The 18,417-nt window shown below is 50.3% G+C and overlaps 1 protein-coding gene across 1 annotated transcript; it reads right to left on the bottom strand.

Annotated features, from left to right (window-relative positions):
- Positions 1 to 213: 213 nt before the first annotated feature.
- Positions 214 to 2,440, bottom strand: LOC134568491 (tripartite motif-containing protein 14-like). The gene is made up of 2 exons (XM_063427111.1): positions 1,297 to 2,440; positions 214 to 858 (listed from the first exon to the last, which is right to left on the bottom strand). The coding sequence occupies exons 1-2, from the start codon at positions 2,423 to 2,425 to the stop codon at positions 245 to 247; spliced, it is 1,743 nt and encodes a 580-aa protein (XP_063283181.1). The 5' UTR covers positions 2,426 to 2,440; the 3' UTR covers positions 214 to 244.
- Between the last annotated feature and the right edge of the window lie 15,977 nt (positions 2,441 to 18,417).

Below are 18,417 nucleotides of genomic sequence, written 5' to 3'. Positions count from 1 at the left end.
ATAGTTTAATTATAGAGATGTCTGTCTGTATTGAGTAATTCTGCATTAATGTCAGTAACATTCACCCACAATCACACACAGTGACACACAGAGCAGATGTTGCTTAGTAACAGGCTCCGCCCATACTCAGGTAAAGTGGGCAGAGCTAACACTGTTGTGATGCTCCGCCCACACCCAGATCAGTATTACCGGCTCGTGATTCCCACTCCGGGATTAAATCTCTTTAATTAGATTAATAAATCATTCAATACATTCTCAGCCAGGTATTGCCCCCATATACCCCGAATATAGCATGAAGCGGCTCAGTGAAGGTGGCAGTGAAGGTGTGTAAGTGTCTGATGGGGTCACACAGATCATAAAAGGACAGCCGCCCGGCCTCGTAGTCCAGGAATATCCCGAATCTCCGGCTGGAAGGGGGGTGGGGGGGAGGTAACTGGATTCTCTTACTGTCATGTCTCACATAATACTGATTATTATACCAGCTCCTTCTCAAACCCCAGGACTTGATATTCCATCCAATCTCTGACTGACGTCCTTTCCTGGCTATACTGCGATAGGCCATCCCTACCACCCATCCCCCTGATTCACTGCCCTCCACTTCCCAGTAATGTCGCCCTGAGGAGAAACTCCTGGAGCTTAAAACCTGATTAGACTGAAATCTCTCTGGTGTTTCTGGGCCACTCTGGTTTATTCTTGACCTGGATACAGTTTTCATATCACCTGATACAGTTACATTATTACCAGCCGTGTTTACATCCAGTAACATATCTGAAGCCGTGTTTAACCCCAGTAACATGTCTGAAGCCGTGTTTACATCCAGTAACATGTCTGAAGCCGTGTTTACCCCCAGTAACATGTCTGAAGCCGTGTTTACACCCAGTAACATGTCTGAAGCCGTGTTTACACCCAGTAACATGTCTGAAGCCGTGTTTACCCCCAGTAACATGTCTGAAGCCGTGTTTACCCCCAGTAACATGTCTGTAGCCGTGTTTACCCCCAGTAACATGTCTGTAGCCGTGTTTACCCCCAGTAACATGTCTGAAGCCGTGTTTACCCCCAGTAACATGTCTGAAGCCGTGTTTACCCCCAGTAACATGTCTGAAGCCGTGTTTACATCCAGTAACATGTCTGAAGCCGTGTTTACACCCAGTAACATGTCTGAAGCCGTGTTTACCCCCAGTAACATGTCTGAAGCCGTGTTTACATCCAGTAACATGTCTGAAGCCGTGTTTACACCCAGTAACATGTCTGAAGCCGTGTTTACCCCCAGTAACATGTCTGAAGCCGTGTTTACACCCAGTAACATGTCTGAAGCCGTGTTTACCCCCAGTAACAAGTCTGAAGCAGTGTTTACCCCCAGTAATATATTAGCCGGTACATGGCGCTGTCTCTTTACTCCGGTCACAATCCCAGCTAATCCTGAGTGTAAGGTCACTGAGATCAGACCCACATCCAGATCCCCTACAGCACGGACCTTGTTATCATCTCTCTCTCTGTCCTCATTATCTCCCTCCTCAGTATCACAATAGTCAGCGCTGTCTGATTCCCGTCCTTGTAAGACAGTTAATGGGTCCATCATGTTACACAGCTCCTCAATGTGACCCATCTTCCTGGACAGATCCTCCTTCTTTATTTCCAGCTGCCGGATTAGATCTGAGACTCGGAGTGAGACCTGCTCTTTCTGCCTGGAGATCTCACTCAGGACTCGCTGCTGTAGAGCTTCCAGCTGTTCCCTGATACCCCTAATCAGGGCAGTGACTTCCTCTGTTACCCCAGCTGCTTTATCTGACACTTCTCTCCTGAGCTCCTGCAGGCTCTGGACTCTTTTCTCAGCCTCCTCTCTCTTTAAGGTCAGTTTCTGCAGAATATTTCTCAGTTTCTCCTTCTTCTTCTCAGAGGCCTCATTCAGAGTCTCCACCGCGTGTCCCCTGTGCTCTCCAACTGAGCAGTACACACAGATAAAGGCAGCATCCTCAGAGCAGTAATACTCCAGGACCTTCTTGTGGACGGAGCATTTTCTGTCTCCCAGTGAAGTGGTGGGTTCAGTTAGGACATGTTCTGCTGTCTGGCTGTGTTTCTTTAAGTGTTTATTACACAGAGAAGCTTCACACAGCAGACATGTTTTAGCAGCCGGTACAGGAGAGTCACAGTAAGTACAGGCGATCCCAACCTCCTCCTGCTCTGGGTGAGTAGATAGGAAACTCTCCACTATGTTACGCAGTTTTAGAGCTCTTTGCAGGTCTGGTCTTGTGTTAAATAATTTTCTGCATTCAGGACAGGAATGTCCTCTCACCCCCTGTGTGTCCAGCACATTGTCAATGCAGACCCGGCAGTAGCTATGTCCACATGTCAGGATTACAGGATCTGTATAAATGTTCAGACAGATGGAGCAGGTCAGCTCGTCTCTCAGATCAGCAGACGCCATCACTGGAAGCAGGAACAAGAAACTAAACTTAAAGTTTGTCATTTCTCAGAAATCAGTGAGTCATTGTATACTATATTCCACACCCAGGGGGCGGACAGTTTGTATCATAGGATTTAACTTCCTGACTGTTAACCCTGAGAGTTCCTGATGATCTGTCTTTTCTATAACACAATATTCAGAGCGTATAAACTGCAATTTTATAGCATGACAGGAGGCTTCATATTTGCTTAAAGGGACTCTATAGTCACCATATAAAAGCAAGAAAGACAGGTCCCCCAGCCTTCCTTCTTGCTTTTATATGTACTTTCATTTATTAAAAATAAATTTCGAGGTGTTTTTATATTAAAAACTTACCTCCGTTCCAGCGCCGAGCTCCCCGCTAGGCCGCGCCCCCTTTTTCGTCAAAATGACGAAATCGCGGGGCCCAATGGGACGGCTTCGCGCTGCACCAATCGCGTTCTTCATAGAGCGGCATTGAATGCCGCCCTATGAAGAACCTGAGCGCTTTACCGCGCATGTGCGCGGAATGCGCGTTCGCGAGCTGAGCTGTCTGACTGACAGCTCAGCTCGCTTTCTAAAATTATCAATAAGGGGGGGGACCTACTGTCCCCCCCCGGCCCCCACCCCTGTGCGGCGGGTGGGGGCCCTAAAATTATCAATAAGGGGGGACCTACTGTCCCCCCCCGGCCCCCACCCCTGAGCGGCGGGTGGGGGCCCTACAATTATCAATAAGGGGGGGACCTACTGTCCCCCCCGGCCCCCACCCCTGTGCGGCGGGTGGGGGCCCTAAAATTATCAATGAGGGGGGGGACTTACTGCCCCCCCCCGGCCCCCACCCCTGAGCGGCGGGTGGGGGCCCTAAAATGATCAATGAGGGGGGGACCTACTGTCCCCCCCCCGGCCCCCACCCCTGAGCGGCGGGTGGGGGCCCTACAATTATCAATAAGGGGGGGACCTACTGTCCCCCCCGGCCCCCACCCCTGTGCGGCGGGTGGGGGCCCTAAAATTATCAATGAGGGGGGGGGACTTACTGTCCCCCCCCCGGCCCCCACCCCTGAGCGGCGGGTGGGGGCCCTAAAATTATCAATAAGGGGGGGGGACCTACTGTCCCCCCCCCGCCCCCACCCCTGAGCGGCGGGTGGGGGCCCTAAAATTATCAATAAGGGGGGGACCTATTGTCCCCCCCGGCCCCCACCCCTGAGCGGTGGGTGGGGGCCCTAAATACAAAGGGGGGGACCCTAGTTAACCCTCCCCCCCCCCCCAAAAAAAAATATCTCCCTACCTACCCCCCTCACCCTAAAAATAATGAGGGGGGACCATTAACTAAAAACCTGTAAAAAAAGAAAAAATGAGATAAAATCAAATTACCATTCGATGTTTTCTTTCTTCTAAAATCTTCTTTCTTCAGCCCCAAAAAAGGCCAAATAAAAATCCATAATAACCGACGCAATTAAAAAAAAAAAAAAAAAAAAACGAGCGCAAAAAAAAATAATCCATCTTCACCCATGGAGGGCTCCGCGCAGACTGAGCTCCGCAGGGCGGGGGAAGGCTTATAAAGCCTTGCCCCGCCCTGCAATTATGCTAAGAACACTCTGATTGGTGGGTTTAAGCCAATCAGAGTGCTCTTTGTCATTTTACAAGCGTGGGAAAGTTCTTTGGAATTTTCCCACGCTTGTAAAATGACACAGAGCACTGTGATTGGATGGATTTAAAGCCATCCAATCACAGTGCTCTGTGTCATTTTACAAGCGTGGGAAAGTTCTTTGGAATTTTCCCACGCTTGTAAAATGACACAGAGCACTGTGATTGGATGGATTTCAAGCCATCCAATCACAGTGCTCTGTGTCATTTTACAAGCGTGGGAAAGTTTTTTGGAATTTTCCCACGCTTGTAAAATGACACAGAGCACTGTGATTGGATGGATTTCAAGCCATCCAATCACAGTGCTCTTTGTCATTTTACAAGCGTGGGAAAGTTCTTTGGAATTTTCCCACGCTTGTAAAATGACACAGAGCACTGTGATTGGATGGCTTGAAATCCATCCAATCACAGTGCTCTGTGTCATTTTACAAGCGTGGGAAAATTCCAAAGAACTTTCCCACGCTTGTAAAATGACAAAGAGCACTCTGATTGGCTTAAACCCACCAATCAGAGTGTTCTTAGCCTAATTGCAGGGCGGGGCAAGGCTTTATAAGCCTTCCCCCGCCCTGCTGAGCTCAGTCTGCGCGGAGCCCTCCATGGGTGAAGATGGATTATTTTTTTTGCGCTCGGGTTTTTTTTTTTTTTTTTTTATTCCGTCGGTTATTATGGATTTTTATTTGGCCTTTTTTGGGGCTGAAGAAAGAAGATTTTAGAAGAAAGAAAACATCGAATGGTAAGTTGTTTTTATCTTATTTTTTTTTTCTTTACAGGTTTTTAGTTAAAGGGTCCCCCCTCATTATTTTTAGGGTGAGGGGGGTAGGTAGGGAGATAAGTTTTTTTTTGGGGAGGGGGGTGGGGGGGAGAGGGTTAACTAGGGTCCCCACCCCCTTTGTATTTAGGGCCCCCACCCACCGCTCAGGGGTGGGGGCCGGGGGGGGACAATAGGTCCCCCCCTATTGATAATTTTAGGGCCCCCACCCACCGCTCAGGGGTGGGGGCCGGGGGGGGGGGGCAGTAGGTCCCCCCCCTTATTGTGAATTTTAGGGCCCCCACCCGCCGCACAGGGGTGGGGGCCGGGGGGGGACAGTAGGTCCCCTCCCTATTGTGAATTTTAGGGCCCCCACCCACCGCTCAGGGGTGGGGGCCGGGGGAGGGGGACAGTAGGTCCCCCCCTTATTTTTTATTTTAGGGCCCCCACCCGCCGCACAGGGGTGGGGGCCGGGGGGGGGGACAGTAGCCCCCCCCCCTTATTGTGAATTTTAGGGCCCCCACCCGCCGCACAGGGGTGGGGGCCGGGGGGGGACAGTAGGTCCCCTCCCTATTGTGAATTTTAGGGCCCCCACCCGCCGCACAGGGGTGGGGGCCGGGGGGGGGCAGTATGTCCCCCCCTTATTTTTTATTTTAAGGCCCCCACCCACCGCACAGGGGTGGGGGCCGGGGGGGGACAATAGGTCCCCCCTTATTGATAATTTTAGGGCCCCCACCCGCCGCACAGGGGTGGGGGCCGGGGGGGCAGTATGTGCCCCCCTTATTTTTAGGGCCCCCACCCACTGCTCAGGGGTGGGGGCCGGGGGGGGGAGGAGAGTAGGTCCCCCCCCCCCCTTCAACCACTATTGTGGCCGGACAGCATCCCTGTGGGTTCGGGCTTCAGCTGTCAGCTGAAGCCACGCCCACAGCAGTGCTGACAGGCTGTCAGCACACAAAGCGCGTTCACAGTGCTTTGTGTGCTGATAGCCCGTCTGATGCATTCACCCAGAATGCATCGGACGAGAGGCCTTTTTAGGGCCTCTGAACTCGGAAGTCCCTCTGGTGGCCGTCTGATTGACTGCAACAAGAGGTGTTCCAAGCTTCCAATGTAAACACTGCATTTTCTCAGAAAGCACAGTGCTTACAAGAAAAAGGCTCCGGGTAGCTGTAGCACTCACCTAAACAACCTCATTAAGCTGAAGTTGTTCAGGTGACTATAGTGTCCCTTTAAGTCTCTCTTTACTAGAACTCCACAGCAGCACATTAACATAGAGAGATAAACACCAAAGACAAAAACATAAGGTATCTATATAAGGCTCCTCCTAAGCCACCATTTCCTCTTTCTTTGCTGCTCCGCATCAGTACAGGTCAGAGTACCACTGCCTCCTGCTTCTAGTGGGTGGCTTTGGGATTTAGTGTGATTTATTTATGATTGTTATGAACTATGCTTGGTTGTGAGATTTATGTGCCTTTCTGGCTCTTTTATTTTCTTTGGGGAATGTTTCCTTTACATTACTGGTAGTTTGCCATGTGTTTATTTATACAGATTACTGGTAGTTTGCTATGTGTTTAGTTATACAGATTACTGATAGATTGCCATGTGTTTATTTTTACAGATTACTGGTAGTTTACCATGTGTTTATTTATACAGATTACTGACAGTTTGCCATGTGTTTATTTATACAGATTACTGGTAGTTTACCATGTGTTTATTTATACAGATTATTGGTAGTTTACCATGTGTTTATTTATACAGATTACTGGTAGTTTACCATGTGTTTATTTATACAGATTACTGGTAGTTTATCATGTGTTTATTTATACAGATTACTGGTAGTTTGCCATGTGTTTATTTATACAGATTACTGACAGTTTGCCATGTGTTTATTTATACAGATTACTGGTAGTTTACCATGTGTTTATTTATACAGTTTACTGGTAGTTTACCATGTGTTTATTTATACAGATTACTGGTAGTTTACCATGTGTTTATTTATACAGATTACTGGTAGTTTGCCATGTGTTTATTTATACAGATTACTGGTAGTTTACCATGTGTTTATTTATACAGATTACTGGTAGTTTACCATGTGTTTATTTATACAGATTACTGGTAGTTTGCCATGTGTTTATTTATACAGATTACTGATAGATTGCCATGTGTTTATTTTTACAGATTACTGGTAGTTTACCATGTGTTTATTTATACAGATTACTGGTAGTTTACCATGTGTTTATTTATACAGATTACTGGTGGTTTACCATGTGTTTATTTATACAGATTACTGATAGATTACCATGTGTTTATTTATACAGTTTACTGGTAGTTTACCATGTGTTTATTTCTTTTGTGCCTGTTTTTTCCTTGGGAGTTTTGTTTTACCCTGTTGGCTTTATTGTTTATTCTGTTTCCTCTGACTTATTGGCCGTGGTGGTCGCCGAGAAGCGGTCTTCCGACCGCTCCCCGTGCCGACCGCCGGGACCGCGGAGAAAGACTCCTGCGGTCCCTCGTGTGTTGCCTTTGATTCCCGCCCGCCGGCTTCGTCCGCCGAGCGGGAATCCCCGTTTTGTTCTTTACCCTGCCCGCGTCCCCGCTCACTCGCTAACACTGTTATCAGAGTGGGGACGGAGCAGGGATCTACTCATTTGCCGCGGGAGCCTCCGCGACCGCGTGGTCGGGCAGCGGGTGGGCGGCTCTCCACTGTTTGCCGCGCGTGTCACTGCCTTATTAAAGGTACAGTGACTAGTTGGTCCAGTGTGTTTCCCCATCTCCTGGGCGGTTTGGGGGTGCGTATATTTTGGTGACAGCTTTCTTTTCTGTCCATGTGAGGCAGCTCTGTGAGCCCTTGCATCATAAATTAAGCCCCATATATGAGGGTCGCAGATGCAATCCCCCTCACCTCCCCTAGTTACTAAGCAATAGACTTTAGTTTTCGATTCTTTGCATGTGTGCTCGCCCTGCATGTTTTTCTATGGACATGGTTTTACGGTTTACTGGTTTTCCTGACTTCCACATGGCACTGCGTGCCTCCTGCAGGTGTCCCTGCCTGGTGTCCTTACCCACTTATTGAACTAGGACTGCTCTAATCAAGCCCCAGTTGCCTGATGGAGGTCGCACTGGCGTCCAAAGCCAGGGATTGTGGGTTCAGGCCCCATCTGGGTGGTTGAGCATGGCACTCGTATTTTGTGGCCTAATGGATCAGGCACAACCATATAAAAACTAAAGTGTTTCGCTATCTTGAAGAACCTTGCCTATAAGGATCCAGCTTCGTCTCTACCCTGCACCCTAATAGTCAAGATTCTACTACATGTCTAAAAGGATCTAGGTTTCCGCCTGCATTATACCTCTGGGTCGGTACCGCCCGTACCCTTATACTGGCCTGCCTTGTCTGTGCCCCTTGATTGGCCTGCTTTGTCTGTGCCCCTTGATTGGCCTGCTTTGTCTGTGCTCCATGATTGGCCTGCTTTGTCTGTGCCATACTATGCATGCTATTGGACTGGTGGCTCCATACCCTGGATAACGGTTTGTTGAGCCTGCATGCATTATTACTTGCCTCTGCAAACACTAGGGGTGCTGCCCCTTTTGCCTGCTAATGATACCTGTTTTCTAGCTTCGTAGGTATCAAGTATCATAGACTCAGACTTTATGGACGCCTCTGCACAGGAGCAGAATTTGCAGGCTTTACTTAATGCGGCTGTGACCGCATCTGTTGAAAAAGCCCTGGCTAGGGCCCTCCCTCAACCACATACGGACAGGGGTGTGTGTGGAACCCCTCATTTGGCAGAAGACTCAGATGAGTCAGACTCTCAGTGCGAGAGCAGGCAAGTGCGCGAACGCGCTTTTGAAAGGGTGAAGACCCTGAACCACGCTCCCGGACGGGCAAGACTCCGGCGAAGTGACGTGGTTTGAGGTTGACAACCTCGCCGGCCAGGCGCCACCGCCTATCGGGCGCAGGGGAGGAGGCCCCCTTAACCCCCCCCACCTTGGCCGCGCTGGATGTGTGGCGGGCAGGCCAGCCTCCCTCAGATGGAGAAGATGTTTGGGTTGAGGACCTTGGCGAGGGTCCAGGTGGACGCTGGGAAGAGGAAGACGCGCCACCGACTAGGGCCCCCACGACAATGTTGGGGGACGATACCCTTTTGGGCACTACTGGAGAACCTATGTTACAGCCTCAATCTATCCGCCGCCCCAGGTCCTCGGACTAGTCACTGCCCGACCACTTGGCACAATTCGTGCGCTACTGGGTCCGTAGACCCCTTGGAAGTGAGGCCTGCAAGAAGCTGCGGGCGGAATGCCCCAGATCGGTACTGCCGGACAGGGTGGCGGTTACCCCGGATGTTGGCCCTAACAGACGAGGCCTTCACAGAAGGTAGGGCTCTGGACCCAGCCACCATGAGGGACTGGGCACTTTGTTCCATTTGCCTGCTGGGCAATGCCACTGTGGCCCTTTGCACGGAACCCAGGAAGACAGCACTCTTCCATATGGACAACAAGCTGTCGTATTTGGGAGCTGAAGATGTGGGTCCCCTGGCTAAAGGTCTGCTGTTCAGGGAGCCTTTCGTTGAGGAACTGCAGAAACAGGTTATTCTGTTTACCTCCCGGGATAAAGCGAAGTCTTCGATCGGGAAGGTCTTCCGCCCACGGTTACCTTCAGACGTATGGGTCCTTGGGACAGTGCGGAGTTATGTCACAGACTTCCACTCTTCCCCTACACAGGTTGGATGCCCGAGGATCCCCGTCATCACAAGAGGCCAACAGCCCTTGTTGGAGGTGGAAGTTCGAGCTCCGCTAGCCAAAGGCGCGGTCCTACAGGCCCCGGATTTGGGGGGTTTCGTCAGCTCGATTTTCTCCTGGTAAGGGAGAAGTCTGTAGAATTCCGTCCAGTGATCAATTTAGGAGAAATGAACGCCTTCGTGGTATACAACCACTTCGAGATGGAGGGTATTCACCTTCTTCGATGACTTCTCTGGCCAGTAGACTGGGTCACGAGACTGGACCTAGAAGACGCTTACCTCTCCGTCCCGGTGGACGGGGCCTGTCGCAGTCCCCTCTGATTCGTATGGAGAGACTCTCCGTACCAATTCCCATGCCTCCCCTTCGGCCTCAGCTCGGCCCCTTGGTGCTTCACCAAGCTCCTGAAACCGGTGGTCACCCAATTGAGATCAGAGGCTGTACGCTGCATCATCTATCTGGACGACTTGCTTATCTTTGCGAGGACCCTGCCGGGCTCAGATTTCGGACGCGCTCTGCGTTTTCCTCGTTGGAATGCCTGGGGTTCGTGGTCATTCTGAAGAAATCGGCCTTGGAGCCTGCGCAGACGGTGGAATTCTTGGGTTTCGTAGTCGTTGCGCAAGACGGCATTCTCCGCCTGCCTGTGGCGAAGATAACGGCCATTCGGAAGGAGATCAGACGTGTTTTCGACAAGACCGGACTCCCCTCCGGAGGTTGGCTCTCCTCTTGGCCTCGATACAGGTGTTCTACCCGGGCCCACTACATTACAGGGCCATGCAGCGGCTGAAGACGCACTCTCTACGCAAGAGACCCTCTTAGGACCAGATGATCTCCCTGGCCTCGGACGTGCAGGCCGGATTGAGCTGGTGCCTCCTGCATATATCCGCCTGGAACAGCAAGGCGATATTCGGGATGACCCTGGACTCTTTCAGGGGTGCCTGGAATGTCGAGGCGTTATCGCAGTTGGCTAGTGGACTTCTCTGGGATTCCTGGGCCTCTGGGATGAGGAGGTGTTATCTCTCAACATGGAGCTCCTGGTGTCGCTGGTGCTTGGAACGGGATACCGATCCCTTTACGGGTCCTGTATCTAGTGTGCTGAATTTCTTGTCTCATCTCTTTGACCTGGGTCGGTCATATCGCTCGGTTATCGTGGTTAGATCAGCTATCTCGACGGCACATGTCCCGCTTCGAGTTTTTCCCCATCGGCCAGGATCCGCTAGTCTGCAGGCTACTGCGTGGAATGAGACTGGTGCGCCCTCCGGCGCCCAAGTATTCTTCCCTCTGGGACGTGCGTTTGGTTTTGGCGTTCTTTCGGAATTGGCCTGATAACCAGGACCTTTCTCTTCGCCGGCTTTCAGCGAAATTTGCCCTCTTGTTGTGTCTGGTTTCGTTCAGACGTGTTTCGGATGTCCGGGCCTTCGATGTCGGCGCTTTCTCGTTTTTCTCCAGAGGGGATCTCCGTCAAGGTGCTTAGACGTACCAAGTCGGAATCAACGGTTGTATCATGCCCTTACTTCTAGGACTCGCCTAAACTTCGTGTAGCGAAGGCACTGGCGCGATGGATAAGATGTCTTTTGGCTCTGGCGGGCGTGGATGCGACCTTCGGAGCGCTTTTGGTTAGGGGCGCCGCAGCTTCCGGAGCTTTTTTGGCGAGCGCTTCCCTTCAGGACATTTTGCGTTCGGCGGACGGGTCCCGTGTAGAGTTTTTTCGCCTATTTTACTTTAGACAGTCGGAACATGCTTCTTTTGCTTTGCTGTCGGAGCGTTAAAACAGCAAATATGAAGCCTCCTGTCATGCTATAAAATTGTAGATTATACTAGCTTTAGTGTAACTATAATCTTAATTTTATTAATGACAGGAGGCGAATATTTCCCACCCAATTTGATTTCTTCCCCCCCTTGTTTTGGATGGATTGCATTGATTGTATTTCTGTTGATTTGTCTGATTATCTGGGCTAGGTTGGTTAGTCTGGGGTGATGTTGTGGGAAGTGCATGTTATACTGTATTGACGGTCATTAGTATGGATTTCGTGTCTTTATTCTATCAGTACTGGATCGTGGGATTTATGTTTTATCAGTACATTTCGTTCACTAATCAGTGTTTTCGATTCTGTTTATTTCGTTTCAGTTTAATGGTTCGACTTCAGTTCATAGGATCGGCCATTTGGCGGGTTAAAGATCAAGTTCATCCATTATCCGAAGTTTTTCCAGATGACATTCATCGTTATGTTGTGAATTTTTCTTTATTTAGTTATTGTCATTGTTGTGTACGTTACGTTGTCGCAGCGTGAAAGATGAAATGGTGGCTTAGGAGGAGCCTTATATAGATACCTTATGTTTTTGTCTTTGGTGTTTATCTCTCTATGTTAATGTGCTGCTGTGGAGTTCTAGTAAAGAGAGACTTAAGCAAATATTCGCCTCCTGTCATTAATAAAATTAAGATTATAGTTACACTAAAGCTAGTATAATCTACAATTAATTGTCGTTCCTTATTGTAAGTTTATTTTCTATAGAAAGCTCTAAGTAACGTGTTACAGTGACAGTAACGGCTGCTGGCCATTTTAATGGATTCTAACCAGAGTCTGCAATGCTCTAACCGTCGTTAGTCTCCAAACAGTTCTGATTTCGGTGGGACTCTCCCTATTTGGTTCATTGGTGTCCTGCATCTGGGGGCTCTAGGGAACTTTCCCCAGCCAGCACTGAGTGAGCCATTATTGGACACATTCACCCACTGTATTGAGGGCACCAGGACCATGGAGAGAAAGCTTCAACTCTAATAATACAATAAGTTATAATAATACAATGAGCTATAATAACTGTAATAATACAATGAGCTATAATAACTGTAATAATACAATAAGCTGTAATAATATAATGAGCTGTACTAAAACAATACGTTATAATAACTGTTGTTATGGGCAAATGCAAATATTACAAGTTTTAGAATGAAATGTTGTATTTCTTAAACTGTGTACTTTGTCTTTAAAAGATATTGCAAATTGGGAGCCAAGCAGCCGAGCTAAACAGTCGCATGTCAAAAGAGCTCCCACATCTTCGGACCAAAAATCACCATTTACATACGATTGCACCCGTTTTGGGCTCCTCCCGAGGTCCAGTGGCGACAACGTAACACGATGGGGCGCAAGAGCAAGAAAATAAAACCCGAAAAACCGAGGCAGGGACCTACGATTGCGGATCTCCTGCAACAGACAAACGAGGCCTCTAGGCCCAAGATGGCCGCCTATCCGGAAAACTATTCCGAATTATCTGATGACTTCTCCTCAGGGGAAGATGCAGCAGACTTCACACCCTTGCAGAGACCTAATCTAACCGTCCAAAAGGCGGATACCGCACCGGTAACAACAGAGGTACTGAAGGCGCTTCTCGCAGACCTCCAAGGGAACATCCACGCGGATGTAGCCTCACTCCGCAACGACATACAGGGCCTGACAGGCCGCATGGGAGCATTAGAGACTGCCTCCACTGTCTGCTCGGACCAACTTACCTCTCTACAACAGGAGGTTATAAGCTTACAGAAAAAGAACGAACGCCGACCATGAACAACGTTTCTTGTCGTTAGAGGATATACGCCGAGCCAACAACATCAAAATAAGGGGCATACCAGAGACTACCCCACAGGCCGAACTACCACACCTCCTGAGGCGTTTGCTGGTGGCCCTACTGTCACAACGGCAGGCGAAAGCACTTACCATAGACGGCTTCTTTCGAGCTCCAAAGCCGGCCTCGGCCCCAGCGGCAGCACCACGGGACCTGATTGTCCGGTTCCAGCAAAGCTCAGCCAAAACTGCTGTCCTGGCGGCAGCTAGAAATCATTCCCCATACAAATTTGAATCCATGGAACTATCTATGTACGCAGACCTCACTGGGGGCACCTTGGCCTGGAGAAGGCTGCTCAGACCACTCACGACACTCCTGCAGAACCGCGGATTAAAATATAAATGGCACCAGACCCGCAAATTGATGATACTGCATGGAGATTCCACATACGAAGTACGAGACCTCCAGGAAGCTGCAACTCTACTCCCCACACTGGGACTCCCTCAGGACGCTCTGACTAATGCCCTGGCACAAGCCACATCCAAGCCGGCACACAGATGGAACCCTGACAGAGTGACACCCTTCATCCCCCGCGGTCCCACGACTGGCCTGATCGAGACAGTGACTACCTGAGCCGAGATATGCTGGACTTAATTGTTTTACCGTTACTATATGTTTTACAGCCGCAGTTAAGTTAGTAGGCTGCTACAGATATTGGCATGTTAGCCACACTCCTTTTAATAAGAAGGTCTACCGACCACTTTGCCTCCCCCCCCGCCCGTCCACAGCCTAGTACTTCCATAGACCACGAGTCTGTCATTTACGGGCGTAATTAACAAAAGAGATAGACATAATGACCCATGCAAGAAATCACTGGTAGCGTCTCAACGGCGAATAAAAGCCAGTGACACCCATCGAGATGCCTATACCATCCAGGTTGAGGAATCAGATTACATGTCTATCCCCAGTAGTGCCTTGAAATATCACCACTTTATTATACCTCGTTATTTTATTTTTTGTTTATCTTACTCCACCAGGGAAAAGTAGACGCATTTCTGTAATTTGCATACATAAACGTCTGTACCCTTGCGCAATATTGCACGAACTATAGCCGCAAACGTTCCCTATGAGCACGCTAGTGGGATACTTTCCTGACCAATGTATAAGACAAAGTTAGCCTAGACCAGAATATTGTTACTAATCTTCTTTCTCAAAAAAAAAATGTGCCTAGCCTCTAATACCACTTGTTTACAATCCTTTATATTATGCTCTGTGTACGACAACCGTTGTGGTTACGCACACATGTTTGTTATACTCATGCACTACTTAAATAAAGAATAAAAAAAAAAAAAGATATTGCAAATTGACAAGGTGTTCGAAATGTAACATATTGTTTTTCATAGATGTTTCTTTAAGTAATAACCTCAGTGCATAGTATGTTAGGCCAACCCCCGGAGTGGATAAGGAGGGGGGAGCATGACTGCTGCCCGGAGAGGTTGCCATGGCGACAACAATTGATACAATGTTTGGGATGAACCTGGACCGGGGTCACTGGGAAATACTTACCAGACCAGTGGAGAGCACGCTGAGGGAACCTAGCAGTGCTGTTTCTGGTCACCTTAAAAAAGAAAAAACTGCTGTTAGTGTTTTAAAACTGCTGTTCCAGAATTTTGCCACTGCAGTTAATAACTTAACATCATGGCTCATGTCCCTGACATGCCCAGAGAGGCTCTACTTACGATTTTGCAGGCCTTTCAGAGGCCACCAGAGGACGTCGTACCCCCCGTTCCAGGCCGCCATCCAGATTGTCTCCCAGTCCGGTGCGGAGAGCCAGGGCTGTGCCACCAGCAACTACCTGTCCGGGGCCGAGTGAGGCTGGCCCCCTGCGGAGGAATCCGGTTTCCGGAAGAAGAAGGAGCGGGGAGAGGTGTTCCACGCGTCGGATGGCCCGGTCAGGGCCTGGCCATCAAGATGGCGGATCCCAAGATGGCGCTGTGGGAGAGGTGAGGTCGCGCAGTCCTCACCCTTCTTTTCCGGCTGCAGCGGATGTGACGTCAGGGGCGTGCGGCCACACGCCGGAAGAGGCGGGGTGCTGCACACCGGAACGCTGGTGGCGCGTACGTGACGTCTGCGGGTCAAGGAGCGCAAACGTCACAGGCCACTGCCGATCCCGGAAGTCCGGGTGAAGATGGATCCGGAGATTCCGGGATGGAGCACCGCTGGCCCCCCGAAAGTGGAGATGGCCAGCGGGTGCAGGCAGGCCGGCGGAGGAACTTGCCAGGGCCTCTTTGGACCACCAGGGAGAGGAGAGGGACACAGGATTCCCCTCTTCTTCATCACCCCAGGAGACCTGAAGGTGCTTCTGCAGCCACAGAGGAGGGAGGGACGCAGGATTCCCCTCCACACACCCACCCCAGAAGATCTGGAGCTCCCATGGGGGTGAGCCGCCAGCCCCCTGGAGGGGCAGCTGGCAGGCTGGCCACAGGACCTGTATTGACGGATGGATCGGATGTGGAGCTGATGGAGAGACCCCTGCTCCAGAACCGTGAGTTGGAGTGCGCACGCGCTTGGTTAGGGGCAGAGGGGGTCTCTGGGCTGGAACAAGGGAATACAGGGGAAGTCATAAAATTGCTGTGCTTAGTATTAGATCGCTTAGGGCAGGTTGGCTTAACTGTGCAGGACGCTTCGCTTCCCACGGGGACCCCTCCGTTGGGTTCTATGGAGGGTACTGCAGGGGGGTCGGTGTGTGACATAGCCCCCCTGGGGATGCATGTGTTGCTGGAGGTGAAGGAGAAAATCTTGAAGGGTGAGTATGTGGACCTCATATTGTTAGTCCCGTGATAGGGAATCCGCTGATAGACCGCGACGTGGTGAGGCGACGGAGATTGGAAAAGGTAAGGAGCTCCCCCGTACCTTCGGTAATTGGTTGCAAGGATTTGCAACTTACGCTAGTATTTTGTCGACGAGGTTTCCAGAGCGGGCCCCGTCTTTGTTTTCTTATTTGGATTTAATTTGGGGGGCTTATAAAGTTTATGGGGGTCAATGCTGGTTTAAATACGACCAGCAATTTAGACAAAAAATGGCGGTTCGACCGCACATGCATTTTGGCATGCAAGATGGTAACCTTTGGTTGCTTCTCATGACCCCATGCCATCCAGCCTCATCGTCCTTTCCTTCGGCCGCCGGCGCTCCTGGTGGAGCGTCGGCTGGGATCAAGAAGGGCATCTGCTGGCTCTTCAATGAGAGTCAGTGCAGGTGGTAGAACAGTTGTCGATTTAAACATGAGTGTTCCCACTGTGGTGGGGCTCACCCGGCGGTTCGTTTTTTTAGAAGAGGAAAACCCCTCCCCAGGACGGCATCAAAGGATGACGCTCCTCGGGGGGAGGACCCTGGTACGGGTGGTAAAACTGCTTCCGTGGCTCGCACGGTACCCCATGCATAGGGATGCGCGGGTGCTTTGGGAAGGTTTCACCGACGGTTTTAGGATCCCATTTGCTCCATCTGGGGAGGCGTCGTTTGCGCACAATTGGTCCTCGATTCGGGGTAAGGAAGGGATTCTGGCGGCTAAGCTGCAAAAAGAAGTGGTCTTGGGACGGATGGAGGGACCGTTTTCCTTTCCTCCGTTTGATAATTTGCGGGTGTCCCCATTGGGCCTCGTTCCTAAGAAGGAACCGGGGGTGTTTCGGCTGATTCATCACCTGTCTTTTCCAGCGGGGGCTTCGGTTAACGACGGGATTGCGAAGGAGGATAGTCGGGTCCGATACGCTTCTTTTGATCGGGCTCTGGATCTCGTTCGGGAAGCAGGGCCTAGGGCCCTGATGGCTAAGTCTGATATTCAATCGGCCTTTCGGTTGCTCCCAGTTCACCCTTCCTGTTTTCATTTGTTGGGGTGTCAGTTTCAGGGGGAATTTTTCTACGATATGTGCCTCCCCATGGGTTGCTCGATTTCTTGTTATTATTTTGAAGTTTTTAGCTCATTGCTGGAATGGATCGTATCGGAGGTGTCAGGTTTTTCTTCCCTCTTGCATTATCTTGACTATTTTCTGTTCGTCGGTCCGGCTCACTCTTCGCAATGTGAATATTTGTTGGGACAGTTTAAGGCAGTTATGCGAGATTTAGGGGTTCCAGTGGCAGAAGACAAGACAGAGGGCCCGAAGGCGGTTATTTCCTTCCTGGGTATAGAGATTGACTCCATCAGTTTGGTCTTTCGGTTGCCCAGTGATAAATTGGGGATCCTTACGACCATGGTTGATCGGGTGAAGGGTGCGCGGAAGGTGCAGCTTCGTCAGATGCAATCCCTGTTGGGCCACTTGAACTTTGCATGTCGGATCATGCCTATGGGTCGGGTGTTTTGTAGACGGCTGTCTCTGGCTACTGTCGGAATTTGTCTTCCCCATCATTTTATTCGGGTCACCAAGCGGCTCAAGGACGATTTGAATGTCTGGAGTGAGTTCCTCACAGGGTACAATGGTCGGACATTTTGGCGTCGAGAATGTGGCCCTGGAGTTGTTTACGGATGCCTCCGGCTCCCTGGGCTTCGGGGCATTTTTTCGGGGATGTTGGTGTGCGGAGCCTTGGCCTGCTGCATGGCGCGAGGCGGACCTGATACGTAACTTGACTTTTCTCGAGCTTTTCCCTATTGTGGTAGCAGTGGAATTGTGGGGGGAGGAGCTCGCGAACAGGCAGGTAGTTTTCCGCACGGACAACATGAGTGTGGTCCATGTGGTGAATCGTTTATCATCTGGCTCGGTTCCAGTATTGGCTTTGCTACGCCGGTTGGTTCTGCGTTGTTTGGAATTTAACATTTGGTTCCGAGCAATCCATGTTCCCGGAGTGTCTAATGTCATTGCCGACTCTCTTTCTCGCTTTCAGTGGGCTTTGGGCATAGAGGATAAGGGATATTCTCCCCACTCCTTCCGGATTGGTGCAGCAACTCAGGCGCGGCAGGTAGGGTTGTCCGATGCTGCAATTCAGCGCATGGGTCAATGGGATTCTCGCAGGTTTCAACTGTATATACGTCCTCATCTGTTATAGACTGTTGGTAGTTATGATGTGTTGTTTTTCTTCACAGGTTCCCCCCGGTATGTTTGGATCATCGGTCACTCCTTTATTTATTGGGCGGCTAGGCGTGCTGAGCACAGACCATACGGCCGGAATCTAGGGCTCCCGCATGAGCAGGTTAGGGTTCGATGGCGGGGGATACGGGGTTTGGAGTGGCACCAAGTGTATCCGGAGTGTGTCGCGCTCCGGCGCTTCGTGACCGGGTCAGTGGTTCTGGTACTTCATGCCGGGGGGAATGACTTGGGACGGTGCT

Source organism: Pelobates fuscus, chromosome 7 (genome assembly GCF_036172605.1).
Source record: "Pelobates fuscus isolate aPelFus1 chromosome 7, aPelFus1.pri, whole genome shotgun sequence".
Taxonomy (NCBI): Eukaryota; Metazoa; Chordata; class Amphibia; order Anura; family Pelobatidae; genus Pelobates; species Pelobates fuscus.
Note: the sequence above shows the minus strand (reverse complement) of the source record. Positions and strands in the feature narration are given on the sequence as shown.

Excerpts from the sequence above, each read along its gene's own strand:
- LOC134568491 (XM_063427111.1), bottom strand. The coding sequence starts at position 2,425 with ATGGCGTCTGCTGATCTGAGAGACGAGCTGACCTGCTCCATCTGTCTG. Across the intron at positions 859-1,296 it reads GGCTTCAGACATGTTACTGG|ACATGTTACTGGGGGTAAAC; the intron begins GTGTAAACACGG and ends ACACGGCTTCAG.